Source organism: Elephas maximus, chromosome 22 (assembly GCF_024166365.1).
Source record: "Elephas maximus indicus isolate mEleMax1 chromosome 22, mEleMax1 primary haplotype, whole genome shotgun sequence".
In the NCBI taxonomy this organism is placed as follows: domain Eukaryota; kingdom Metazoa; phylum Chordata; class Mammalia; order Proboscidea; family Elephantidae; genus Elephas; species Elephas maximus.
In genome coordinates this window covers 21,588,167-21,615,929 of record NC_064840.1, presented here as the reverse complement: position 1 = coordinate 21,615,929, position 27,763 = coordinate 21,588,167, and the positions used below count along the sequence as shown (strand labels likewise).

The following is a 27,763-nucleotide window of genomic DNA, read 5'->3' as shown; positions in this document are numbered from 1 at the left end:
CGAGGGGTGGGACTGTGGTGGAAAATCACTTCTATTTTTAAAGAGCAATATGAAATATTTTAATAACAACGATGAAAATTAGCTCTCTGGGACATCAATGACAGCCCGTTCCACCCCCCGAGAGGTGTCCTCTTCAAGTTTCGTTTCCCAGCCCAGGGTCCTGAGTTGTTCCCCTTCTGCATGCGCTGAAAGCTACCCTTTCCCGTCTCAGGGTGCCATGTGGCCTTCACTCCTGACACCTCTCCCCACTTCCAGGGGGTCTAGAGACCACTGCCCACCTTCCACCAGTGCACTGGGGTTCCCTCTGCCCCTTTTCCCACTTAGCCTGTCAAGCGAAACATCCTGTCCTCAAACTTCCAAGCCCAATCCCCCTTGGGAGTCTCTGGCCAAGGCTGCCTTGGTCTCCCCACACACCTCGCTGGGCCCCGCCACCAGGGCTCAGTGCTGCCCTTCTGGGCTGCCCTCCCAGGGTCTCTTCTCTCATATCAGGGCGCCTCTCCTACACTCGGAGGAGGAGGACAAGCCCAGGAAGCTTTAGCTGACGTAACCCCCCAACAGGGGCCAGAAACAGCCCCCACTGCACCGCTCCCCACATCACACCCTCCCTGGCCACCCCACCAGCCCCCAGGACCTCCTTTCCCCACAATGAGGCTGCTCAGATGTGCGCGAACCCCCACTGAAGCCTGCCTTCACCAACTCTATCCCAACGCTTGACTCTCAAGACATGTTTTCTAGTTTTGTACTAAAATACACACACAACTGCTGTGCAATTCCACGAGCAGTGAGCTGGTCGGCCACCTGGGCATAGCAGGGCCCCAGCCCCACAGTTCCTGGGCACCCATCTCACAAATTAGCCAACCACAAAGCTCTGCCACCTTTGGTCCTGAATCCCTCCCCATACCTGTCATTTCTGCCTAAGCAGCCTGCACTGCCTTCCCCAGGTCACCACTGAGGGCCTACAAGCAGCTGGCTAAGACTGGTAGAGACCTGGCCAGTTGGTACCGGGACTGGCGGTTTCAGGTGGTGGGGCCAGGCCCCATGTTCTCCCTAGTCTCTTAGCTTCATACACAGGGCTAAGGCCAAGCTAGGTGACACTTCCACGCAGAGAAGGACCTGCACCAGCTAGGCGCCCGGGAGCTCCATGAGCAGAGGCTCTGCACCGGGAAAGTGAGGTAGACCGCTGTAAGGGCTGCATGGCCAGCACCCTTGCCCCAGGGGCCAGCAGTGGAGTCTGGGTCTGCGCCCCACCGCCCTAAGGATCATAGGCGGCGCTCCCTCCCACAGGGCCAGGCTGAAGGCTGACCCGGATCATTCAAGACCTGCTCCCTGGCCTCGTTCTAACCCTGCACTGACTGGATGCTCAGCAGACGGACGGCACCACAGACAGGAGTAAACAGAACAAACAAAACGGCCGGTACTTGGTAGGTGTGGAGGGCCTGGAAGCCGGGTTGGGCAGGACTGTGGAGGGCGCTGGAGACACTGAGTCGGTAGTGCAGAACCTCCAGCTGAGACAACAAACAGAGCAGAGAAGCCAAGAGAAGCAGCAGGAAGGCAGAGGGCAGAGGGCAGGGAGGGCAGGGAGGGCCGGGGACGGGGAGGGGGGACCGGAGGGGGAGGCAAAGGTGGGAGAAAGAGACAAAAGTGAGAGTAAGCCCAGAAGTAAGGAGAAAAAACAAAACAAAAGCACAGTCAGTGATAATCCACACAACCACAGCCCCAGCCACCTCAGGTGGGGAAACATCACTCCCCAAGTGGCCCAAACTGTGACCCCTCCTGGCTCAGCTAAGTGAGAGAGGGGCCCCCAGGTGAGAGCCAGGCCCTGCCAGGCCAAAGACCCTCAGGATCACTCAGAGGCCCCTAGCAGCCTCTCTAGCTTCAAGAGGTCAGATGACTTTTTCCTTCCGGAAGGGGCCTCACCCTGAGGGACTGCACTGTGTGAGCATGTCCACGTTGCAGCCCACCAGGAGCTGAGGCACCCTCACTGGGGCACGCTGCCAGCACAAGGGCCCAGAAGGCCCAGGTTCAGAAGAGAAATTTTGAGGGGCCAGCTCCCAATGGAGGCTTCTCTACCCGTGGAAAAAAACACAAGTTTGGTGGCTTTCCCTGGGTTGTCTTAAGGAGAAATTTACCAAACCAGCATATGCCATGACAAGTTCCTATCTATCTAAAACCCGATCACTGTACCCTCCTTTTCTCTGGGAACCAAGGGGATGGGGCTGGTTCTTAAAGGCAACTCAGAGGGGCACAGACTCAGCCCAGGAGGTACGCAAGGCACAATGAGCAGAGCATGGCCAAGCCCCACAGTGTAGAGTGTTATGGGTAAGCTTCTACTCAGAGATGGTTTAAGTAACTTATTAGTTCTTGTTTCAGGACCACTAGACTCTTCTACTCACGAGGAATCTCCCAGTCTCTAATACACATGGTCTTTCCTTGTCCAAGGGCAGGAGCCCAGAAAACATGTACCCGGCAGGTGGAGCCCTGTGGCTGGGACAGTGCTAGACATGGGGTGGCAGCTGTGATGGGGAGTGGGCCGTCCTGCCACACTGAGGCCTGAAGAAGCCACCCCCTCAGCCAGACGCAGCCCCCAGCCAGCCCACCACATGTCCCGCCCTGCAAGGCCATGCCCCTGTCCAAGCAGCATGCCCTACCCCATCTCACACAGGAAAGACAGAACCCTCAAGCCAGATGGCAAGGAGCCAGACACACACCAGGCAGGGCGGGAAAGAGCACTGCTAAGCAGCACGGCCATGCAGAGCTAGCCCCAGCGCACAGTGAGGAAATGGAGCAGAGTTCTCCAGCCTGCCCATGCTGGTGCAACTGCCTGCAGGAACTCCAGAGGTGGTGCTTGGCAAGCAGAGGTGGAACGGAGGCCCAGGACTTGGGGGACTGAGTGAGGCTCAGGCCCCCCGCAGGGCCTCCTGGAGCTATACTCCTGTACCCACAGGGTCAGGAAGAGAGAAGTGACCCCAGGAACCATGCAGCTGGTGCAGCCCAGGGCCTGAGTCAGTGTGTGGGGCCTCAGGTGAGGCTGACCTGCACAGCTGGCTTCTCCAGTTTTCTCAGGATTTTTCCTCTGCCCAAATGGGAGGAGGCAAAGGGAGGAGCCTCTCTGGGCGCCTGGGGGGAACTTCTCAGTCTTCCCCCAATGCTATCACCTGAGCAACTCACCCCACGATCTGGCAGAGGAAGCAGCGTGGGGAGAAGGGAAGCATCCCCAGCAGGGAGAGCTCACTGCCCCTCCCGGTGCCCTGAGGACTTAAACCCCGCACAGGTACCCACAGCTCAGAAGGCACCTTCCCAGCAGGGCGACACTGAGTGGGGCTGCTTCTCCTTGCTCCAAAGACAGAACAAGCAGACGGAAGCTAAGGCAGCATACGGCCAGCCAGACCCAGCCATATGCACAGTAGAAAAAGCACTCAGGAGCCCAGGGAGAGCCAGGGCTCAGAGGACCTCCATGGTCAGCCAGGACGGCCATGCATCAGTCGGGAGCATGCAACTTGTCTGCTTTAGAAGCAGGAAGGGCGTCACAGGTGCTCTGTAAGTTGAGAGGCTCAGGCAGCATCCTCAGCTGTTAGACCTGCCCGCCTCCTCCCATCTGGGGCCAAGGGCAAGATTTGGGGTCCCCTGTGCACCCACCTCTGCCCAGCACAGCACTGGGTGTGGGAACTGGTACCAGAGGCTCTGCATCATGAACAAGGCAATGGGATCCCCGAGAACCACAGAGGAAGGTTAACAGACACCATTTTCAGTTTTAACTTTACCCGCCATCAATTCTTAATTCTTAAGGAAATCCTTAAGAATTGTGTCCAGCAGCGACAACATCCAAGTTGATGTACAGAACCCGTGAGCAGCAGAGCCTTGGCTGATGCTGCCTTCAGCAGGGGCGTGGGCAGGCAGAATCCCAGCTGCTTCAGGAAGTGTGATTCTTAAGTACCACCCTGGCCCCTTGAATGACAGAACCAATAACCTGACAGGTCCAGTGGGGATGCCAGAACCAGACTGCCCTGAACTCCAGGCACTCTGCCAGTCCCACACCTCAGCAAATGACTGAGCTGCCTGGGGAGGAAGAGGGGAACGGACAGGAAGGAAGAGGGGAGGAGGAGGTGGCAGGCCACATGCAGGAGGGCACAGGCCCCGAACACCCAGACAGCTGCTTGCTGGTGCTCTGGAGAAGGTAAGAGGGCAGTGTGGGCAGGCAGGAGAGGCTCGAACTGGTCACCCGGGTGGGCGGGGGTCTGCCTGGGCTGAGCTACTACCTTAGCGGGCAAGCATGGAGGCGCTGCTGATGGGAGAGGGGGCAGGCACGGACAAGCCTCCCAGAGGAGCCAGCCCCAGCTCCCAGAGCAGGAGCAATCCCCCCACCACTTGTTCCCACCATCAAGGCTGGGCTCCAGAAGACGCCTGGTGCTGGCCCTGGAGAGGACAGACATCCTGACCTCAGCTGCCCAGCCCTTGGGGCGCAGACCCACCTCAGCATCTGAGAACAAAACTCACCTTTCACTGGGCATTGGTGTGAGGGGAGATGGTGGGTCTCAGCTGCCCACCATCCAGCCCTCCAGACCTAACTCTGCTCAAGGACAGAAGGACCAGACTGGTCAGGCACGCCTAGGCCTGAGCAGACCTACCTTGGCATGAGGGGATTGCATCTTCTGGTACATCTCCAGTGAATAATGGTGGAGCCACATCTCAACAAACACCTGCGAAAAGGTGGTGGTGGCTGTTTTGTCTCTGTAAGCCATGTCCTGGCCACTTGTCCTCGTCAAGGGCCAGCACAACCCACATCAGCTGTGTACGGTCAGAGCCACCCCCACGGTCCCTCTCTGCAAACGGGGACATGATGCTGGCTGTTCCTACCTCTTGGGGTTGCTGTGAATATAACATGGTCACCTGTCAAAGCATAGTAGTGCACACACCAGAGTTACACATGAGGTGGGAGAGACAGAACCCCTCCCTGTCCACATCCCAGGTAGTCACTGACTGAGGCTGGAGCCCTCACAGGCAGACTGCACAGGGCTGCTGAGCTGCTGGCCCGAGTGGAGGCTTCACAAGCCCCTCAGCTCAGCGTCACGGAAAGGTCTCCAGGAGACATCACTGGGTGGGTCTAACTCTCCACAAAGTGATCACAGGAAACAGCTCCAGTGATGTGCAGGAGAGCCTCAGTGGGTGGGCAGGGAGAGCATCAACACGGACCCATTGGAAACTAAAACACTATGCAACGGTAACATCACCACGAGAACGGGGAAAAAAAAAAAAAGACAAAAACTTCTGTGGACAAGGAATAAAGTTGGAATAGGAAACACTGCCAACAACATATGAGAAGGGTGGGTAAATTTTGTGTCAAGCTTTTCTAAACTTCACAACAGTTAATACTGACAATTCAGAGCCACAGTGGAAGGTGGTCAAGTAGTCCGTGTCAAGGTGGAAGCAGGTACAGCCTCCCCGGCACTCACCTGCAGCAGGGTTTCGGAGCGCCAGATCTCGTGGGAGGCAGGGTCTGCGTTCACAGATGTCTGGTGGGAGATGTGGCGCTTCAGGAGGCTGGTGTGATGGAGGCCATAGGAGGCAAAGGATATGGCTGGTGTCCTGAGGAGACAAGAAAACAAGCCCACGTGAGGGGCTCCCGATAGCCAAGCCAGGGGCCATCTGGACATCAAAATAAACAGTGACAGATCACAAACCTGCTGAATCACGTAACAACCCCAACTCCACAAGAACACAGTGGATACACAATGGAAGAAGAGTCACCCTTACAGTAGAGTGCGAACTAGGAGATACGGACTGGTGAAGTCAGAAGTTTGCCATTTGGTGGCCACCTGTCTTAGTCACCCAGTGCTGCTATAGCAGAAACACAAGCAGATGCCTTGAACGAAGAGAAGTTGATGCTTTCACAGTCCAGGAGGCTGGAAGTCTGAATTCAGGGCCCCAGCTCCCGGGGAAGGCTTTCTCTGCCAGTTCTGGGGGGAGGTCCTTGTCATCAATCTTCCCCTTGTCTAGGAGCTTCACGGTGCGGGGACCCCAGGTCCAAAGGACATCCCCCGCTCCCAGCACTTCTTTCTCGGTATGAGGTCCTTCTCCTCTCTGCTCAATTCTCTTCTATATCTCAAAAGAGACTAACTCAACATACAACCTGTCCTGTCTCATTAACCTAACCGTCTCTAATCCTGTCGCATTTACGTCATAGAGACTGGGATTTACAACACATAGGATAATTATATCAGATTACAAAAAAATCAAATCAGATCACAAAACCACACAATACTCAGAATCACGGCCTAGCCAAGTTGACACATATTTTAGGGAGATGCAATTCAATCCAGGACACCACCCAAGCAATAACTGAGTTGGCCGAAGACCATCGGGAACGCTAAGGCTTATTAGCTGCCAACGGGTCTGCTCCAACTCATGGCAACCCCATGCACAACAGAACCCAATGGTGCCCAGTCGTGTGCCATCCTCATGATTGCTGGTATGCTTGAGTCCATTTTTGTGGTCACCATGTATTTTTAGTGCCTTCCAACCTAGGCAGCTCATCTTCCAGGCTATGTCAGACAATGTTCTGTCACAGGGTTTTCACTGGCTAATTTTTAGAAGTAGGTTGCCAGACCTTTCTTCCTAGTCTTAGTCTGGAAGCTCTGCTAAAACCTATCCACCATGGGTAACCCTGCTGGTATTTGAAATACCATGCATCACAGCAAACACACAAGCCACCACAGTATGACAAACTGACAGACAAGTGATCTGCGAGGTCAAATCCAACCCATGACAACCCCACATGTGTCAGGGTAGAACCGTGCTCCATAGGGTTTTCGTGGTTGCGATCTTTCGGAAGGAGATCGCCAAGTCTGTCTTAGGTGGACGTGTACTGCCACCCTTTTGTTAGTAGATGAACATTCAACTACCTGATAGTTACTAGTCTTGCTAAATCTTTCTGCTTTAACTTTACAGTGGAAAAACCTGGCCAAGATGCCGTTAACCCAGTGATCAAAGCTAACATTGACAGCCATAGGACAAACAATACCAAAGGCCTCCAGACAAGATGCCCTGAGAACAGCCCATGTCATTGCTGCAGTGCTCCTGGAAACAAAGCATGACCTGGATCTACTCAGGAGGAAACACTGGCAAAGCCCAGCCAAGGGGGATTCTGCAGCAATCTAGCCTCTTTGGAGATCTGCACTCTTTGAAGGTGCCACGGTCAGAAAAGATGAGGAGACCAGAGACTACAGACATAGACACGCAATACATGGAGTGGGCCTGGACTGGATGCCAGACAGAGCCAGGTATTATTTGGGAGAACTGGTGAATCCAATGGGGTCTGAGGATTAGATGGGAGTCCTGTAGGGACACAAATCTCCTGATTTTGACAGATGTACTGTGCTCGTGAAGCAGTATGCGCTCGCTTTCAGGAAATACACGCTGAGACATTAAGAGATAACAGGGCATTGTGTCTGTAACCTACTCAAGTAGTTCAGAAAAAAACAACACACAGAGGTTAACGCAGCGGATAAGACCAGTGTAGCAGTGTCAACTGTCCAGAAATCTGGGGACAGGGTCTACGAAGGTTCTTTATATTATTCACAACAATTTCCCTGTGAGTCTGAAATTATTCCAAAAGGTTACAGCAAACAGAACCAGGCCCAGATCCTACGAGGGGCGTGCCCTCGGCCCATCTCCATATCCTCCTCCTGGGTTGCAGCGTCACCAGCACGGTGGCCTCTGTAGACACCTGCCTGCCCGAGCAGCCCCTGCCACTCATCCTTTCAGTCCACCTCTTCCTGTGGGCATCTGTCCACATACATGGGTGAAAAAAGTGTCTTTGGTGAGGTCTGGCCTGGTGCGGACATGCCAGCAGATGTGGGCAGAGCTGGCACCTGCAGGAACAGCCTGCCTGCAGCTCTCAGGGAAGGAGATGGACTATCTAAGTAAGGAGGTCAGGGAAGCAGAGGCAGCTGTGGCTGGGGCTAGAGCACCTTCTGGGGACAATAGTCAGTCCCCATGTGCTACAGCATGAGAGGCCCCATGCACCCTCCTCAGGCCGAGGCTGACTGCACATGACCTCAGGCCCGCCTGCATGGGCCAACAGAGGCTCAGCACCCAGACTGCCCTTCAGGGACGACCCTTCTGAGGCCTCGCCTACAGGTTCTTTCTCTCCAAAGGAAACAGTCCCAGAGCCTTCGTCAACTCTCCTTACTCAGCCTCATGCCCTCTCCATCTTGCTCACCAGGGTAAGGGTGCTGCTGAGGGCAGAGCACGAGCCAGCTGCCATTCTAGACCAAGGCCCTATTGATGCAGCCAGAAGACCCAAGGGCATCTGTGATGCCATGGACCACTGGCATGCCCCTGGCTATGCTAGGGAAACTAAGGCACAAGAAAGGCTCAGTGCCCTGGACAAAGGGTAGCAGTCTGACTATGTAACTCTCTGTAGGAAGGGCCAGCCCTTACAGCTGGCTGCAGGGATAGGCCCAGCTCTTGGACCACCTACTGCAGGTAGCCAAGGGCCAGGGCAGCCTTACCTGGGAGCAGGCGAGGGGCTAGACCCTCCAGGACTGGAGAAGAGTGGGGGGAGCACGCTGCCTTCTATGGGCAGGAACCACGACAGGTACCTGTCCACCAGGAGGAAGTAAGCACAGTCTGAAGTCCGGACATGGAGGGACAAGGGCAGTGGCTGGAAAAGCAAGTATGTCATTAGCATGTAGCTCTGGGTGCCACCCTGGCCGCTGCACACCACCAGAGCTCCTGTGTATGACACACTGCAGTCCTGGGGCCAGGCCACAAGCACCCAGAGTCAAGCTAAGGAGAAAAGAAGCTGCCTCGACTCAAGGCCTAACCAGACCTTCTAGTTAGGACACCCCCGTCCTGCTGAGTAGGCCAGGACACAACCACTTGGGAGGGCCTTGTCTTATAGTTTTTCTCTCAGTTCTGCCCAAGTGTCTTCCCCACCAAACTGTAAACACTCAGCACAGATATACCAGGTAGGGAAAATATGAAGCACTGACTGAATCAGTGAGAGAGAGAGAAATGGAAAAAGGAGTGAGGAAAATGGGAAAGGCCTAGCACTGTCCTCTGGCAGCCCCCCAGCCCCACCCCAGCCTGTACCCCTCGAAGGGGGCCAGGTCACCCTGCTCTGTGGTCAGGTCTGCCCACAGATTTGTGGTCCTCACTAAAGGATGAGTGCCCGAGAGCAGGACCACAGGCCTAGCAAAGGCTGGAAGAAAAGTGAGCCCAAGGAGTGAGGCAGGGAGTCAACCAGAGGGAAAGGAGAAATGGAGACAGGCTGCAGCTGGCTCCCAGACAGAGTCCAAGCCCCCTCTGCTCTCCTCAGAAATGAGAGTCCGCCCTACCCCAGAGGACTGAAGTAAAGCACTTTGCCCAGAGTTCCCTCCTGTACCTTCTGAGTGATGAGGCTCAAGGCAAAGAAGAATATATAATACTCAAAGGGATCTGACGACAGCATCAAGGAGCCAATACACAGAGGTTGTTGGACCTACCCCCTACTGTGCACCAGGGCCTCCCCATCCTCCAGTGTGCACCGAGACCCCGCACCCCCACTGTGCTCTAGGCCTCCCCAGCCCCCACTGTGTGCTGGGCCCCCTCAGCCTCCCCACTTGCAGGACACAAAGGATACTGAGTGCCAGGTTGAGGCCGAGGCCCCCGCTAGGGGGGAACTGGACCTTGTTGTGGTACAGAGGGCTGTCAGGGAGGACTCGCTCCTGGATGGACGCCTTCACGGGGCCCTGTAGAGAGGGGGCGGGGGCTCCTGAGCAGGCACCAGGCACATCTCCCCTCCCCCAGGTACAGCCCTTTGGGAAGCTGCTGAGGAGGAGACCAGCACAGAGCCTGCTATGCCTTTGCTGTGGGTGGTGTCTGCACAAAGAGCCTTGCTTAAGAGTCCCATCATCCTCACAAAGCTCGCAAACCAGCAAGGGCAGCAGCCCACTCGCTCTGAGCCCTGCCAGGTGCGTGATGAGCCCTGCCGGCTTTGCTTCTTACAGCCATGAAGCAGGTCGTCCCTCCACTTGCCCTGATACACTGGAGGCTCAGAAGAGCAAAGCAGCCAGGTCACAGGCCCCGCCCGCCAGTCCATTTGCAGAGTTTGGAATTATCTTTAAAAAACAATCAAAGCAATTGTTTAAGTTCTAATTTGCGATGCCTCCTGGGCCCTGAACAGACACAGTGATGTTCTCTTGCCCAGTGTCACAGCCTCTCCAGGCCCTGCACACCCACTTTGTTGCAGCCACCGTGCAGAGCCTGCTCTGCCCCAGGCACCGTTCTTGCCACCACTGAACACATGCTTACCGGAAGGTAGGAGACTGGAAAATCAAACTTATAGTCTTCAGCTTGCAGTTTATAAACCAACTTCATCATTGGGCCACTGAGCGCAAAATTAAACAGGTAAACAGAAACAGGCAGGTGAATTTCTAACCACCTTGACCTGTTTCTTAAGAAACAGAGTGATTTAAAAGCAGGATTACCATGAGGAAATACCCAGAACCTCCCGGGCGACACACCTACCTACCCAGGGTCTAGAAACTCCATTGCGATGCTGTATTCTACAGGGTTCACACGCCCCTGTAGGCAGCGGAGGTTCCAGCCAATGAGGACGCCGTCCAGACTGCCGAAAATGTTCTCTACCAGCCATGGGAAAATGGTGTGCAGCTCCTAGAACAGTGTGCTGGTGAGGGTGCCAGGAGGCTCATGGGGACCAGGACCAGGCACACCACACAGAGCCACTCACCCGGCTCCAGTCCTGCACCATGTGCTGCCCACCTGCCCTGGTGGCCCTGTGCTCATTTTGAGGATGTCACTTCCCATTCAGAGACCCACAGTCCAAGGCTTGTACCCATAGAGCCTGTGGTGCAATGGTGCCAATGCAGGGGCAGCACTGGACTCTTTCTCTGTGGTTACGTGGCACACAGGTAGTACTGCTTTATATCTAGGCCAGCTATATAATCAGCCTACAGCAAAATGATTGTTTTTAAATGTCAGAAAATTCTGATCAGATAAGAGCTCTATTAAAAAGAGTAGCAACATCCTTTCTGAGAGTGAGCTCCTGAACTATGACTTACTGTCACTTAATATCAACTCCCTGTCCAGGTCAGCTTCCTGGGCTTTTAGTGACACTTACTACTTGACAATTCTGAATGTAATTTAAATTCATATTTTAAGTATTTACATCAGAGTTTCTCAGCCTTGGCAAAACTGACATTTGGGGCTGGATAATTCTTTGTTGTGAGGGGATGTTTACCGTAGGATGTTCAGCAGCATCCCTGGCCTCTACCCACTAGATGCCAGCAGTACTCTCCCCCCACAAACTGTGACAACCAAGAATATCTCCAGATATTACCAAGTGTCTCCTGTGAGACAGAAGCACCTGCAGTGGAGAACCCCTGGTTGCTCATAACCTAACAGTCACAGTACCAGGACAGGCCTCTGTGGCAGATGTGCTCAGAGGTAGGAATCGTGGACAACAATAAGACTTTTCAATGAGTGTGCAAAACAAGTCCCAAGAGGGACACTGTACCTTTGCTGGGAAATCCTCAATGACTTTAACCAAGTCTTGGCACCGCTGTGCAAAGGGCTTATTTACACAGTCAGCTTTCAGACTAGCCTGGAAGACAGAACAAATGGGAAAAATCATAAGTGTGTTCACTTTGTGGCTTTTGCTGATATTCTGACTTAAGGCAAAACAGAAAGCCAAGCAATAGGCAGGAGCTAGACACACAACCACCAGCCTGCTCATCATACCTCCACTCATCAGGTCATGCTGCCCAACTGGCCTAGAAGAGGCCACCAGCAGTGAGGCTGCAGCCTGATGCATTCTCGACCAGCAGCTCTCAGGCTTGCTTCCCAGTGCCTCCCTGAGGCATCACCAGTGACCTCAGGGCACTGCATACCATCAGGACAAAACTGACTCCTGCACGATCCCCAAGAAAAGGCTTAGCTCCAGGGGCAGGAGAGGGCAGTTACGGTGTATGGAGCCCCTGCCCCCGCCCCAGGCCCTGGAGAATTCAGGGTTTGTAAACACAAATTGGAAATTTCCCACGCGGCTGACTGCCTTTGAATTTACATAAATGTGACAGCGGTGAAAATGGCCAAGAACATGAAGGCATCGGCAGATACTTTCTTTACTGCATTATCCCTTATATAGTAGATAACTAAGTAAAGAACTGGCTAAAACTACAGACAGTTCCAGCCAACAGTCGACACTAACCACCAAAGCAATGTAGTAGCCAGAAAACATTCAGGACGAGCACTAAGGAACTAAACATAAAGTTGTGGGATGAGGGGAGCAGGTGGCATCTTAACCGCGTGAAGGAAAGGCCTCTCTGCAAATGGACTGAGACCGGGAAGGAAAGCCAAGATTTTAACCACAAGGCCTTTGACCCAAGGATAGCTAAAGCCCTATCCAACTCTAAAAGAGGATGGACCATGGGTCTCGATCAGAGATGGAAACCTGGGCTGTTTAGGCCTTGGTCACCAGGGAAGAATGCCCTTCCAAACAAGTGTTTACAGAAAGTATCTCCTGGGAACTAAAATTAGAAACAAAATAGGAAAATAGGGTTCACCCTTCATCACCAGTACTGTCTCACACCAACTTCTTGGCATCACGCTTAATACTCAAAGCTCAGCTCCAGTTCCCCCAGCACAGCAGGGTTCGTCTTTCACTGACAACCAACCAGTTGCCATCGAGTTGACTCTGACTCACAGTTACCCCATGTGTGTCTGACTAGAACTGTGCTCCAGAGGGTTTTCGATGACTGATTTTTCGAAAGCAGATGGCCAGGCCTTTCTTCCAAGGCACCCCTGGGTGGCCGTGAACCTCCAACCTTATGGTTAGCATTTGAATGCATTAGCCGTTTACATCACCCAGAGGCTCCTTCGATGGTGATAGTTAGCTTTATCAAACCATCTCATATTTGTGTAATTATTTAAGGGCATGAAAATTCTGACGTCCATCCTCCTTGCTTACTCTTCCCCATGCCCAGGGAACAGGAAGAATAGGAATTTAAATCAATTCATCAACACCAGAGCTCAGAGTTTGAGGAACCCCAAGGTCCTACACCAACAGCAGACAGCATCAAGCTTAAAGATTCTAACTCTGAGTCCAGTGTTATTTCCATCACTGGGCCCTAAGGAAACAACCACTGGAGAGTTCTTTCTGTCAATGGAAAGAATACTTAAGTTCCTTTGCTCACATGGCCGTTGATACTCACCAGTAGGAAACTGGGCTGCTGCAAGTGAGGGAACGCCATGGCAGGTTCCCGTGGAGAGTCAAAGATGGCCGTCTTAGGAAACCACTGTGAAAAAACAAAAATGAGATCTCAACATTTACTACACAACAGATTATGTACATTCGCAATGCCCATGAGAATGTCTGTATAACCCAACACACACTGCACCACCACATCCCGTGTTTTACAGAAATGTCATTCTTATGCAGTTCAGGGTGGCCAGCTTCAGACCCAAGTTCATGGGGAATTTGCAGATGTAAGTAAAGGCTCAAGTCAATTGACCTTAGATACAGAGATTACCCAGGTGGACAGAGCGTGATCCCGGAGCAGAGCGTTTTCTCCAGCTGGTAACAGAGTGGAAGCCAGAAAATTCCAAGCATGAGAAGGATTCGATATGCCATAGCTACTTTGAAGGTGGAGGAAGCCACCTAACAAGGAATGCAGGCAGATTTTGGAGCAGAGAGCAGCCTCCAGCTGACAGCCAGCAAGGAAATGGTGACTGTAGTTCTACAACTGAAAGATACTGAATTCTGCCAGCAACCTAATGAGCTTGGAAGCAGATTCTTCCCCAGAGCCTCCAGGTAAGAACAAAGTCTTATAAAGCCCTAAGCAGAGAACCCAGCCAAGCCCACTTGTACTTCTGACTACGTAACTTTGAGATACTAAAAGGGTGCTATTTGAAGCTAAGCCTGCCACACAGCAGCAGCAAATACATCCTCACAACCACCGTATGAGGTCAGTACAGATTAGCAAACAGAGGGACAAAGGGGTTGAGTCACTTACCCACACCAGCTAGTAAATGGCTAAGCACAGATTCGAATACACAGACCTTCCAAATCTCTCAGAGACAAAGTTAAACACTGTCTATATTACCTGTGCTTTACGGGAATAAACCAAAGGAGGGAAGGGCAAGCTCTGCCAAGGTAGCCTTTGAATGAGCCATCAGAAAATCTCACTCACCCAGGACAGAAACTGAAAAAAACCCAGACTTCGACTGAGTAGGGGGGAAGCCTGCCCGAGTACCCTTGACGGCTTTTGGAGGCAGAGAGGCTGGGTACAAGGAAGCGGTGTAGGCAGCTGGGGTCTTAGCAATATGAACACTTCCAGGCTTTTTCGTTTCTCAGTTCTAGCTAGCTACCAGTTTCAGGTTTAAGAATGAATTAAAATAAAACGCCTCAGTCATAAACCATTTGATCAAGAAAACACTGTTTACTACTCCAAAACGATCAAGGCAGCATAAAATCCCGGACTGTTTGAAAAGGGTAGAGCCTTCCACACGAAGTGAAAGCACCACCCTGCTCAGGGGAAGCTGAAGGAATAAGCCCCAAACAGAGATCTTTCCAAGAAGCTGTTTCCCCGCACACTCTGTCCTCCCAGCGTGCAGCATCCACGCTCCTCCCAGTCACACCCCTCCGCGACTGTGCAACAAGCGTTTGTTTTATCCCGCCCCTTAAACACCCACTTTCTTCAGGAGCTGCTTCACACCCTGCTGTGGGGTTTGTTCTGAGGCCGGTAGCTGCTCCCGCCCTAGGCGAAGCAGCGGCATCCTCCCGTTTGTCGCTCACAACTGTCCTGTGAAGTGGGCATCGGGCCCTCATGTTGCAGAGGAGAACTGAAGCTTGGAGCAGTCGAGTCACATAGGAAGGAAGGGTCGGGCTGAGACCCAAACCCAGTCTTCCTCCCACACCACTCCCTGAGCCACAAGGCACAGCTTTAACTCGAAGCTCTCCTTCCTTGAACTCGTTAAACGAATGTTAACCGAGCACCTACCGGGACAGGTGTGCGAGCCGCCCGAATAAGTGACATGGAGGTGCAGCCCCGACCCTAGGCCGCCCCCGCCCGCCCCGGCCGGTGCAGAGACGCTGGGATCCAGCCCGAGTCCTGGGGCTCATGGAGGGGCGGCGACGCCCGGTGGGCCTCGGCAGGGACGTCAGGAAGCCGCCACGGTGCAGGGATGTCTCGCGGGCGGCTCCCACCACTCACCTGGGGCGCCCACAGCGCCGTTCGATTCAGGGCCCAACGCCGCCGTTCCGAAACCCAGCGCCTAAGTGTCGTCATCAAACTGCGCGTGATGTTACACCCCCAGCCCTGGCCAGGCGGGAAACGCGCTGCTACCCCTTCAGGAACCTGACTTAAAATGCGCGTGCGCAGAGGTAAGGCCTCCTGAGTTTGTGGGCGTCCGCCACGGAATGCGCGTGCGCAATGGGGGCGTTTGAGCCCTATACGCGGGAGCTCGTGCGCCATCTCCCTGGCCAGGAGTGCGCGTGCGCATAAGCAGAGGTCGCTTATTAGGCCCACCGAGGAGCGCCTCCTAGTGGTGAACAGGCACCTAACGATTACATGTGGCGCAGAAGACGTAGCAAGCGTTTATTGAGCGCCTACTATGTGCTCGACACTGGGCTGAGCGCTGATACTCGAACAAGCACGACCAACGCAGTCTAGCCCGGAATCGCCCAGGAGCGGATCCGGGCGGTTCATCTTGGGACCCCCTAGCCGATGCACAATAGGCGCTTAATAAATGCTACGGGGTCGGATGGCGGCACGGACGGAGTCCCGGCCCCCCTGCCCTCGCAGGTTTGGCGGCGGAAACGGCCAGGAGGGGGCGCTGTGGCGCGGAAGGCGGGGCCGAGGCGCGGGCGCCCAGTGCGCGCGCAGTTCCCGCCGCGCTGATGGCGGCGCCGGGCTCCGGGCCGGGGCAGGGGCCGCCGGCGGGGCTGGAGGCAGCCCTGCAGAAGCTGGTGCTGCGGCGAAAGAAGGTGCTGAGCGCCGAGGAGATGGAGCTCTACGAGCTGGCGCAAGCGGCGGGCGGCGCCATCGACCCCGACGTTTTCAAGTGAGCGGGTGCGGGAGGCTTGGCGCTCGGCCGACCCCGGCTCCGCTGGCCTGGAGGAGTCCCGCCCTTAACTGGCGGCCACTGTAGGGATGGGGTCCTGCGGGCGCGCCGAGCAGGCCCGGCCCCGGCTAGTGGGCTCACTGCGCCCGCTTTTTTGTTCTCGCCAGGATCCTGGTCGACCTGCTGAAGCTGAACGTGGCCCCGCTTGCTGTCTTCCAGATGCTCCAGTCCATGTGTGCCGGGCAGAGGCTGGCGAGCGAGCCCGCGGACCCTGCAGCCCTTCCTCTGCCCGCGGCCAGCGTGCCTGAGACTCGAGGTCAGAGCTGGGGCCGCCGGCACAGGGAGAGGGCAGGACGTGCGTAGAGGCTTGGCGCGGAGCGGCCAGACCTTTCTGTTGGTTTTGCTTCTGGAGCCGCAGGGCCCATTGCAAGGGCTTGCTCCGTGATCGCTGCTGCCCTCGAGGGGGCACCTCCAAATCTGGGGTGCTCGGGGAGGGTGCCCCAGGGCAGCCCAAGCAGGCCAGCGCTCCTCTGGACCCTTTGCATCCCCAGCACTCTTCCCGCCTCTTCTCTATACCTTCATTTCACAAACACGGGGGACAAGATGGTTTTGGTCCCTGTCCTCGGGGGGTGGGGCAGGCAGAAGCTTTCCTGGCACCCCCTTGCTCATGCCGCACTCCAGCCCAGGCCCTTCCTAGGGGTCTGGACTGCAGGGTGGGGGCCTACAGTGGCCCCTAGCTTTTCTAGAACATGCAGCACTCCCAGCTTGCGGGGATGCAGAGGTGACTGTGGGGTGCATAGGTGCTGGAACCACAGTGCCTGCTCCAAATCACCCTCCGTGTGTGTCGTTTCTGCCCCCCGTGGCCATTGGAGACTCAATGAGACTCAGTAGAACTTCCCAGGCAAGTGACAGGGGTCCAGGGCTTCCTCCCTGCCCAGAGGCCTGTGGGCACTGCACGGGCGTCCTGGGAAGGGGCTGGTGTCTGGGTGGTGGGAGTGCAGGGCCCTGGGTGCCTGCGCCCGTCCTAACAGGCCCTGGGCACGTGCGCTCCAGCCTCCACACTGACCATGCTCTGTCTGCTCTCTTTGTGTCTCTCTCCGACCTCCAGAGGCCTCCCTTCTCTCTGCCAAGAACAGTAGCCCCCCTGCAAGGCCCTCCTTTCCCGCGGCCTCTCCGGTTCTGCTCCACGGCCCGGCTGCCACGCTCTCGCCTCTCTCTCCGGGGCCCCCTGGTTCCCTCCGGTTCTCTTGCTGCCTGTTCTCTCCTTTTGCAGGTTGCGTTTATTGGCTTATCTCTGGGGGTTGGTGCTCTCATTTCCGTGGAAACGGCTGTGGCCCCAGCCGGCCAGATCAGCCTCAAGCTGCAAGGGCAGTACCACGAGCCAGCCGTGTCACCGTGTAGACACAGAGGGCACGATCTCAAGGTTAGAGATGACCTGCAGAACTTGTAGGCCATGCATTCAGACAGGTGTTAGGGGGAGGGACCTGCACCCCCACACCTCCTAGCTAATCCCGCTAGGTGTTAGCTAGGTGAGACTCCAAGGGATGACAACAGGCAGAGAAGCAGGGAGAGGCCTGAGGACAGCATGGGTGCTGTGGCAAGCACAGCCTTTGGCCTGGACATGCTTCAGCCTCTCGGAAGCTGTCACCTGGACAGGCTCCTAGGCCTCGGGGAACCTCCCGGAGGGTGAGGTGGAGATGCTGGTCCGTCCCCCAATTTCCCTGGCAGTGGTGCATGACTGACTTGTGCTTGCGAGTCCCCTTTCCTGCCTGGTGTCTGAGCCAGGCTACATTCCAGGCCTGGTGGTGTGATGAGACTGGGGTCCTAGAGCCAGGGGGTGGTGAGGGCCTGAGGTCCCCTAGGGTGCTGGTGTTGTGCCTCCCTCATGCCCCTCCCCGCATCCCCACCTCGCTATTGCAGGTGCCACCGGAAACTCAGGGCATGGCTGTCTCCCACACCTCCCTTCTTGAGGCCCTCCCCACAGACCAGCAGCCACCCTCCTGTGCCTCACTGCTCAGGCCCAGGGAGGTGCAGGGAAGGCCGATGATAGGAGCAGGAGTGGGTGGATTGCCAGGCTTCGATGAGGGAGCAGAACATTGCCTTGGGCCAGGGCATCCTACTTCTTGGAGGAGACAGAGTACTTATGCTTTGTAAACCTGGGTGCTGGGCACAGTAGGGAGGCAGGATGGACAAAGAGACAGGGGTGGCAGTGGGGCCAAGTCCAGTCCTGGGCAGCTCTGCTGGAGTTCAGGGGTTAAGCTGGGGGAGGGATGGTCAGCAGGGCCACTAGGCAGGCTTTCAGTACCAGCTGGAGTGGCAGATGTCACCCTGTAACCCTCCAGGGACTCTCCCTGCCAAATGTGGGACGGCAGGGCAGGGAATGCAGCACCTCCCGGCCTCTGGGGGAGCCAGGCCTGACCTGGGGTGACAGGAGGAGGGTGGAATGTCAAGAAGCATATCAGGGGTTGTGTCAGCAAGGCTTGGGGGCCATTGGATCTAGGGATGTGAACAGAGGAGGGACCTGGGAGGCTGGTGAGGGGAGATGCCACCACCAGATCTAGGGAGGAGGGGTGGGGTGAAGGGGAAGGGGAGGCACTGGTTTTATTTGAGGTAGGGAGGCACGCCCAGTGGGAGGCATAAGCAGGGTGTCTGAATGAGGGGAGATGGGGCCAGCGGACCCTCCCAGTGGTCAGGGTCACAGTGAAGAGAGCTGTCTTGGGGAGGGTGAAGAGTGGCAGCCGCCAGCGTGGCACAGTTGTATGAGTGGGAACACTGGGGAGCGCCATGTGACAGTGGGGGCTCCAGGGATGAGAGCAGGAGCAACATGGAGAGCTGGGTCTCCAGAGTGCTCAGTCCCTGAGGTGCACCCCTGGTCTAGATGCTCAAGGCTGTGCTGGGCCCTGGCGAGAACACAGTTCTTGAGGTGCTCTGTGGGTTCGGCTGCGTTGGGGTGGAGGAACCCTGGGGCTGGCTGACTTAGAGGGTGTAAAAAATGATGTGGAGGCGGTGTCCGACCTCCTTCAACCCCACAAGGGGGAAGGAGAACCAAGATCAACAGCACAAGGCAGACTCCCATGAGGCAGAGGCCAGACAACCTCCCTCCCTGCCATCTTTACCAATTTTGACACCAACTGTCCTTCCACGGCACTCTCTACTTTTCTGCTACGTTCGATCATTCATTGCAGTGGCCATACAGAACTCACGGACAATACTCATGATTATGGGATTTATTAGAGAAATAACAGTTACTATCCAGGCTCAGGAATATTCAGGATAGTTCCTCCATCAGGACAGCCTCTCCCCAGCTGTGCTGGCAGGCACACCTCTCCCTGGCCCTAGGCCTCTTCCCAGAGGCATTCCGCTTTCTCAGTGGGCCACAAAGCCCACCTAGCCGTTTCGGGCTGCCGGGTCTCTGCTGCCTCTGTTTCTCACTGTCTTCACAGTTACAGCTCATTGTCTCTCTCTCCTTGTCCTATTTCCAGGAGCTTTTCAGCACAGGAATCGTGGGTCCAAAGGACGTGCTGGCTTCTGGCTGCTCTTCTTTGGTGGTGGTGGGGTCCTCTTTCCCACCTCTGGGGCGGCTCATTTTAAATTCAGTGAAATGGCAAAACTGACCAGTCCCTTTGTTGGGCCACAATTACCCCATTACACAGTCCTGCCCAGTCACTTGGGTGGGAGTTACTAGATCGTAGTGAGAAAGGCCTTATTAAATAATTTATTATATGGCAGTGGGGCTGGAGGGGGGATCAGGGCAGATGAGGGGTGTCTTGGTTCCCTAGTGCTGCTATGACAGAGATACCACAGTAGTGGCCTTGAAGAACAGAAATGTATTTTCTCAGTTTAGGAGGCTAGAAGTTCAAATTCAGGGCCCCAGCTCTAGGGGGAGGGTCTCTCTCTCTCGGTCAACTCTGGGAGAAGGTTCTTGTCTCAGCTTCTGTAGCCTTGGTGTTCCTCAGTTCCTTGGAGAGCTTCATGTGGCATCTGTCTTCCCATATTCAGACTTGCTTCTCTGTGTCTCTGCTGCTCCTGAGAACACTCAGGAGTTTAGAACACACGGTACCCTGAAATTGCCTCGTTAACTTAACAAAGAAACCTTACTCCCAAACGGGATCACATCCACAGGTACTGGGGTCAGGACTCCAGTACATACTTTGGGCAGGGATACAATTCAGTCCATAATAAGGGGCCATGCCAGGAGTATGCTGGGACCAAGACACACAGCCACCAGTGGGAGCATCAAGACCTCTGAGGCCCATGTGTCACAGGACCTGTTTCTCAGACCTACCAGCTGCCCTGGTCATACTGGGATCTGGGATGGAAGAAATAGAGGGGGCTGTCAGAGTGACCCTGGTGGCCTGGGACGGTGAGGAGGATTTGGGGATGCTGAGGTTAACTGACCCTGAGTTTCCTACAGAACTGTGTGTTTGTGTGTGGAGTTACTCAGGTTGAAGAGTCAGGTGGGTGCAGTAAGCTGCAGCAGGCACCGCAGGGTTGTTTGGACTCCTGTCCCCTGGCCATCCAAGTGGCCTGCAGGGACTCACAGACGAACTCACTCATGCCCCTTCCGGCTCCCCAGCAGAAAAGGGGAAACTGCAAAACCCCAAACCACAGGGAGGCAATGGTTGTCATGGTGGGGGCCTGGAGTTGTCAGGGGGAAAAAGTCAAATTCAGCTGAGTGTTCTGTTTAAGTTAATAGGAAAACTATATGTTTAAAAAGATGCCCACCCAGGACACGTAGGACGAAGTTTGGGGTGTGGAAGCCGTGAACTTCCATGGAGCTGCACTGTCCAGTAAGGGAGCTGCAGGGCCACACACAGCCTCTCGGAACCAAGATGGGCTGTGAGTATAGTACACACAATGGGTGTCAAAGAATTGGCACAAAAAAAGCCTGTGGCCGCTCATTAATCCTTTTAATATTGATAACATGTTGAAATGATAGCATTGGTTATCTTGGGTTAATTAAAATACATTCTTTAGTTTTACCTGTTTACTTTTTAATGTGACTACTAATTCGAAATTCAGATTCATGGTGATCCTACAGAAGCAAATTGCCAGGCCTTTCTTCCGTGGAGCCACCAGGTGGGTTTGAACTGCTGACCTTTAGGTTAGCAGCCGCTTGCAAACTGCTTGTGTCACCCAGGCTTCTAATGTGGCTACTAGAAAATTAGAAATTACATATGCTGCTTGCATCGTATTTCTACTGGGCAGCGCTGCTCCAATAAGAGCCGTGTGTGCTTGTGTGGAGAGGGGTCACTGGGACACCCTTCCAGGAAATTGTCTAAATGAAGTTAGAAGGGCCCCCACACACGTTTTGCATGTCTGTCTTTGCTGTCACGTTTGCGTGTGTGCTGGGAGTATGGCCCGAGGGCGGCAGCGCAGGCCTGCCGTCGTACTCTGCAGCAGCAGAGATGGACACCCAGGACATCACTCTCTGGCCACCAGGCCTGGCCCACTGGCCTTGTGGGAGAGCTGTGCATTCTGCCTGGGGCAACACACAGGCCCCCACTAGGACACTCCACGTGCTCCTGGGACATGGCAGTGGCCCTGGGGGTTGCTAGATGCTCACCTCCCTGTGGTGCTTTCTTGCTCTCCCCTCCTGCCATCCTTTTCCATCCTAACACAAACATGCATCTAGCGGACACTCTAGTCAGTCTGATGTTTTGCCCTGGCACTCCACTGGCACATGTCACCATGCAGTGGTCCTCCCTGGAAGACGGTAGGACAGAACAGGAGCACAGTGCACCTCGGGGCTTTCTATAAGGACTCCTGCCTCAGCGGCTCTGCCAGCAGTGTACAGGGGGTGGTCAGTTGGGGCTCACGTAGGCCCCACCAAAAAAGCAAATGGCCAGATGGCCTCAGGCACCCCCTGCCTGGCTGACAGGCTGGTGTGTTTTGGGGTTTTGCTTCATTAAACCAAAAAACCAAACCGTTGCCATTGAGTTGACACCATCTCATGGCAGCCCCATATGTGTCAGAGTATAACTGTTCCATAGGGTCTTCTGTGGCTGGTATTTTAGAAATCGATTGCCAGGCCTTTCTCCTAAGGCCCCTGAACCTTCAACCTTTTTGAGCGGCCGAGCGCGTTAACCATTTGCACCACCCAGGAACTCCTCGCTTCTTTATTGTTAGTCACTTCCGACTCGTGAGGACCCCACGTATACAGAGTAGAACTGCTCCATAGAGTGTTCAAGGCTATGTATGACCTTTCAGAAGCAGATCGCTAGTAGTCGAGCACTTAACTGTGCCACCCATGGACTCCCTTGCTTGATCAGGTCACAAAATACTGAGTGGCCACAATCTGGTTTCAGCACCATAGACTGAAAAGAACAACTCAGCCTGCATTAACGCTCATGACCCTGTCTTGTCTGTGACAGAGCCTCAAGGAACCACCTGTGGGCACCAGCTTACCACTGCCACTCTGCCCCCAGCCTGTGGTCTTTTCATCTAACCCTGATAACCCCACCAGGAGGGGGCCAGGGGGCCAGTGTGACCAGCTTCAAGGGAGCGGCCCCGACAGGCTCCCCAAAGCAGGACTGCCACTCCCAGGCGCTGCCCTGACCATCCTCCTGGGCCTCCAGCCGCACTTTTCCCCCTCCTTGGCTCTGAGCCTCCCCATATAAGATGAGGAGCCTCGAATGGTTCTCCCTGCTGACCATGAGAGCACGTGGCTCTGAGAACCACACAGAGCTGGATAGAGGGGGCTTACATTCACGTTAAATGGTTTTCTTCAAGTCTGTGGCTCAAAGTTATATTGGTCCTTATTTCCATCGGCCCTGTCAGATTTAAAGATGAATATTTTTTGCTCTTTGCTACTTTTGTCTTCTCTGTTTTCAGTTTCTGAAAGAGATCTGGTTGTGATGTTGAGGAGGGGAAGTAACTGGTGGGAAAAGGGGAAAATGGTCTATTGCACAGCCTTCTGACCCCACCTGGACTGCCCAGCCAGACCCCTGAGCCCAGCATGTTCTCTCATAATGCAGGCTGGGAACTGAGCCTCTCTCTCTGAGTTCTGCTCCTTATCAGGTAGCCTCCTCCCTGCTCTGGATACAGTCAACGTTTGCTCAGCTTTGTGCATTGTGTACCGTATGGCACCTGGCCAACCCCACTGCAGGATGTGTTCCTGGTAGGGAGACAACAGTGTCCCTCACCTGTGGCTCTAGAGGGGGCTGTGCAGAACACCAGCTCTGTGTTGGCTACGGGGAATACTCACTGGCCATGGGGGACCGGCACCACAGTTGAGGCTGACCTTGCTCTGTCTCTTCTCTATTATGAGTACAGCATTGTTCCACAGCCTGTGTGTAAGTTACGCTTTTTGCTGGCAACTTCGGACCTTGGCTGGATAGTAACTCTGTCATGTGGCAGGCTGAAGAAAAGCTGGCTGCAAAGGCAGGCCCCACCTGAGGCCTGCCCTGCTGTTTGCTGAGGGTGAGTTAACGCTGAGCCATAGTTCCCTCAGGAAATGTCCTTTGCCGAGGGTGTGGGGCACCTAAGCTCCCAGCGTCAGGCCACAGATCTCATGTGCCTCGCCTGGCTGCGGAAGCTCCCCGCCCACCGACCAGCTGGTGGGGACCAGAACACAGGCACTTTGTACCAAAGGGAATGTGTGGTGATGGTTTAGGAATGCTCCCTGCTGTGTCTTTTTCATGAGTTACTGGGAGGCCGCCTTGGCCCAACTTCACCCCCAACACACTCCTCCGCTCTATCTCCTCAGCTCAGGATCATGTATTGTTTTAGTTGCCATTGAGTTGGCTCTGCCTCATGACAACCTTATGTATGACAGGAAAAGTTGCCTAGTCCTGTGCCATCTCCATGACTGTTGGCGTGCTCGAGTCCATTATCGCGTTCCCTGTGTATTTTGAGTGCCTTTCAACCTAGAGGGCTCATCTTCCAGAACTCTATTGGACGATATCCTGTCGTGATCCATAGGGTTTTCGTTGGGTAATTTTTTGAAATAGATCATCAGGCCTTGCTTCCTAGTCTGTCTTAGTCTGGAAACTCTGCTGAAACCTGTGCACCATGGGTGACCCTGCCGGTATTTGAAATACTGGTGTTATAGCTTCCAGCATCACAGCAACATGCAAGCCGCCACAGTACGACAAACCGAATCAGATGTATGTGAGCACTTAAGCAGGGGAATCAAAGGAAGGGAAGGTGCGGGACCATTGTAACCCTCCTCACCCCACTAGGCAGCAAGATCCCCTTGGTTCCTTGAGGAAGAACTTTCCAGAAATTCTCATAAGTAGGGCCATCCTATCCCTACGAAAATCATGGGGAGAATTTAGTATCACTATTAGACACCATGGGACACGAGCCTGAGTCCTCCTGGAGGAGCTAGGATCTGCAGTGTCGAAAACACAGAGGCCCCTCTTGCTCAAAAAGGTGACAAATTGTGAAACAGCAATGACTTACTGAGCCCCTGAGACATCTCGTTGCATCTTTTCTCCAAGAACTCATGACTCACCGTTGCAGGCTGTTCTGTTGTCGATGTTGTAAAAAATATATAACACTTTGCCAATCCAGTGTTTTCCACATGTTCCATGTAGTAACGCCAATTACATTAACCATGTTGTACAACCATCACCATGTGCATTGCCAAGTTTCCCATCACCATAAAGAGATACTCACTGCTTCCTAAACAATGACTCCCCTTTTCCTCACCTTCCTACTCCTGGTAACTACTAATAAACTCTGGTCTCTACACGTTTACCCCTTCTAGATACTTTACGTAAATGGGATCATACAATATTTGTCCTCCCGTGATTGACTTACTTCACTCAGTGTAATGTTTTCAGGGTTCACCCGTGTTGTAGCATGTATCAGGACTTCATTCTCTTCCTGGCTGAATAGTATTCCATTGTACAGATATGCCACATTTTGTTTATCCATTCACCTCTTGATGGACATTTGGGTTGTTCCCACCTTTTGGCTATTGTGAATAGTGCAACCATTGCAGGCTGTTGGACTACACTTGATGTTGAGGCCAGAGGAGGAGCCAGGTGAGGCTGGGGGTCAGCCCAGGGACATGGGCTGTTAGAGCTGACCTACAGGACAGCCCCCACCAGGCCTAAGCAAAGAGCCTGAAGAAGGGCACTCAAAGGAGACTGGCCACATAGGCAGCCTATTACCCTTCTAGGTCCTCCCGGTGTGCTTTGTCCTCCTCTGGGTCCTGGTAGTCTCACTGATAAACCCACTGCCATCGAGTCAATTCCGACTCATAGCGACCCTATAGGACAGAGTAGAACTGTCCCACAGAGTTTCCAGGGAGCGCCTGGTGGATTCGAACTGCTGACCTCTTGGTTAGCAGCTGTACCACTTAACCACTACACCACCAGGGTTTCTGTCTCACTGATAAGCTGTCCAAATTCTGAGCCTTCTTTACAATAAAGCTCCGACCCCAGCATGGTTGCAGATCTTTCTGGCTGTCTGCACAACAGCCCAAAGAGTAGGGGCCAAAGAGGAGAATTAAGGCAGTACACCACAGATCCATATCTGAGCCAGTCACATCTGTCTGCATGTGACGGCCACGTGTATCTGTGTGTGACGGTCTTGTGGTCAGAGGGAGGCTCAAGCATTCAAGCCTCAGCAGGAATCCGGCCATGAAATCCAGTAGCTGGACCTTAGAGTAAGGCCTGACTGCTGTGTATCTGCAGAATTCCTGAGGCCCAACTGTGACTCCTACCTTGCAGCGGAAGAACTGTATCCACTGGCTTACCTCGACAATTTAGAGAACAAGTAGCATTTGGAACAGAGCCAAAGGGGTTCATGTGTGATGGGCTCAAATGTGGACACACTCCTAAATGGGGTGTGTCTTGACCTGCTTACACTGGCTGGAGACTGAGCCCCGAGTGGAGTCAATAGAGCTGACAGGGCTGGGGTGGGCCTGAGGTAACTGAGCCTGCTGACACCACGCAGTCTTAACAGAGCTTGGGATACAAAAATACCTTCTTGTATTTGCACTTTAAAATTAATTTTAAGTGTTGACAGTTGTTGATCAATAATTACTAAGAGCAGAATGAAACTTAGGGAAATTAATAGAAGGTCCTAACCTCTTCCTTACATAACAGAAAAGATGGGCAAAAGTAGGAAACCAAGTATGAAAAAGTTTCCAAAACCCAAATTCAGAAATCTGACAGATGCCTGATAACCAAGGTGCTTCCTGCATCACCACGAGTCTCATCAGGGAAGTACATGCGGGTGGCTGAGGTGTGAACGTTCTGGAAGAGATGAGAACACCTGGAGAGGGAGAGATGCATAGTGCCTGCAACAGCTCCAGGTGGCCCTGCTCATGAGCTCCTGGCAGGTGTGACACACTGGGACAGGTGTGCAGAGCAGCCAGGGGAACTTCCCAGACTTCACCTCCCAAGCTGACCTGCGGCTTCTGCTCTCCCGACCACTAATGACACAAATATTGTTCAAGGAGCGTGGTATGGTAGGTGTGCTGTGACCATGGAGTTGCCCTGGGTCCTAACAACTGTGTTTGTGTTCTCAGGGAGAAACAAAGGCAGCGCCGTACTCAGTGGAGCCCCGGCCCTGGCAGAACGGAGCAGCCGGGAGGGAACCAGCCAGAGGATGCCCCGACAGCCCAGTGCCACCAGGCTGCCCAAGGGGGGTGGGCCTGGGAAGAGCCCCACTCGGGGGAGCACCTGAGACAGGTACTTCCTGCGCCACTGGGGTGGAGGAGGCCTCTCACACCAACATTCTCAGAGCAGGCCACTGGTGGTTTCCTTCAGTTGATAATAAACCTTTCCGAAAAATTGACAGTCCAGTTCAAGATGTTTTCTGTTACCTTTTGATTAATGGTCATCTCACGGCAAATAAGGGCCCATGTGATTTAGAATTAGTTCTGTGTCTGGTCACTGGTGGTGAATACCAGAGACTTCACCTTCCCAGACCTCACTTTCAGGTCTGACAAAGTCTCCATGAGTCAGAATCAACTCGACGGCAACTAACGATTAGGTCTTTCAGGGGCAGTGGTGGCCAGCGATATCCTTCTCACCTTCCAGGTGGAAGACCTGAGTTAAATCCCTGGCCAGTGCACCTCATGTGCAGCTACCGCCCACCTGTCCTTGGAGGCCTGCATGTTGCTATGATGCTGAACAAGTTTCAGTGGAACTTCGAGACTAAGAGAAACTAGGAGGAAAAGCCTGATGATCTGAAAATCAACCAACAAAAACCCTATGGAGCACAATGGTCTGATCCCCAACCAATCAGGGATGGCGCGAGACTGGGCAGCATTTTGGTCTGTTGTGTGTGGGGTCACCATGAGTCAGGGCTGACTTAAAAGCAGCTAACAACAACGCTAGGTCTTTTACAAACAGACATCAACATATGTTGCTTAAATTCAAAGGTACAAGGCTCTCTACCAAGACCATTTATAGGGTGCCAAAGTATAATGGATGGAGCCCTGGTAGTACAGTGGTTAAGAGCTTGGCTGCTAACCAAAAGGTCTGCGGTTCAAATCCACCAGCCACTCCTTGTAACCTACGAGTTCTAACCTGTGAGTCATGAATGCCAAGGAGAATTCAGTAAGAGATAATCTTCCCCAGAAAAAATGCCCTGACACTACAAATTGGACCCACAGTTTTAGGGGTTCCGTGCCCACCCACCATCCACCAGCAGCAAGCCTTTCTGGGGACTTCAGATGGAAACACTCCATTCTGAGTCCGCCAAATCCCATCAATGCGGAAGCCTGAAAAATGGCAAA

General features: G+C 54.0%; 2 protein-coding genes across 7 annotated transcripts in view; one reads left to right on the top strand and one right to left on the bottom strand.

Annotated features, from left to right (window-relative positions):
• SMPD4 (sphingomyelin phosphodiesterase 4) overlaps positions 1-15,414 on the bottom strand; it is a 32,632-nt gene extending 17,218 nt beyond the window's left edge. Inside the window, exons 1-11 of one of the 5 annotated variants that reach the window (XM_049865925.1) lie at positions 15,213-15,414; positions 13,212-13,295; positions 11,519-11,605; positions 10,514-10,656; positions 10,294-10,369; positions 9,623-9,731; positions 9,386-9,438; positions 8,511-8,662; positions 5,451-5,583; positions 4,626-4,697; positions 1,419-1,505 (exon numbers count right to left, since the gene is read on the bottom strand). In XM_049865925.1, coding sequence (XP_049721882.1) covers positions 1,419-1,505; positions 4,626-4,697; positions 5,451-5,583; positions 8,511-8,662; positions 9,386-9,438; positions 9,623-9,731; positions 10,294-10,369; positions 10,514-10,656; positions 11,519-11,605; positions 13,212-13,295; positions 15,213-15,287 — 1,071 coding nt within the window. In that variant the 5' untranslated portion in view covers positions 15,288-15,414. Of the gene's footprint in view, positions 1-1,418; positions 1,506-4,625; positions 4,698-5,450; positions 5,584-8,510; positions 8,663-9,385; positions 9,439-9,622; positions 9,732-10,293; positions 10,370-10,509; positions 10,670-11,518; positions 11,607-13,211; positions 13,296-15,212 lie in introns of those variants that run through there. The other 4 variants (XM_049865926.1, XM_049865929.1, XM_049865927.1 and 1 more) reach the window with 4 other exon arrangements.
• A 142-nt stretch (positions 15,415-15,556) lies between these two features.
• On the top strand, positions 15,557-26,817 carry LOC126065659 (mitotic-spindle organizing protein 2B). Of its 2 annotated transcripts, XM_049865932.1 has the most exons (4): positions 15,557-16,062; positions 16,230-16,378; positions 17,171-17,335; positions 26,549-26,817. In XM_049865932.1, the coding sequence occupies exons 1-4, from the start codon at positions 15,899-15,901 to the stop codon at positions 26,704-26,706; spliced, it is 636 nt and encodes a 211-aa protein (XP_049721889.1). In that variant the 5' UTR covers positions 15,557-15,898; the 3' UTR covers positions 26,707-26,817. The 2 variants fall into 2 exon arrangements, with proteins under 2 accessions (XP_049721889.1, XP_049721888.1); XM_049865931.1 differs by lacking the exon at positions 17,171-17,335 and having other exon boundaries at positions 15,862-16,062.
• The last annotated feature ends 946 nt before the right edge of the window (positions 26,818-27,763 follow it).

Bases quoted from the DNA above. Each gene is read 5' to 3' on its own strand.
- LOC126065659 (XM_049865932.1), top strand. From the start codon at position 15,899: ATGGCGGCGCCGGGCTCCGGGCCGGGGCAGGGGCCGCCGGCGGGGCTG. The intron at 16,063-16,229 runs GTGAGCGGGTGC...TGTTCTCGCCAG, and splicing joins ATCGACCCCGACGTTTTCAA to GATCCTGGTCGACCTGCTGA. The intron at 17,336-26,548 runs GTTGCGTTTATT...TTGTGTTCTCAG, and splicing joins CCTGTTCTCTCCTTTTGCAG to GGAGAAACAAAGGCAGCGCC.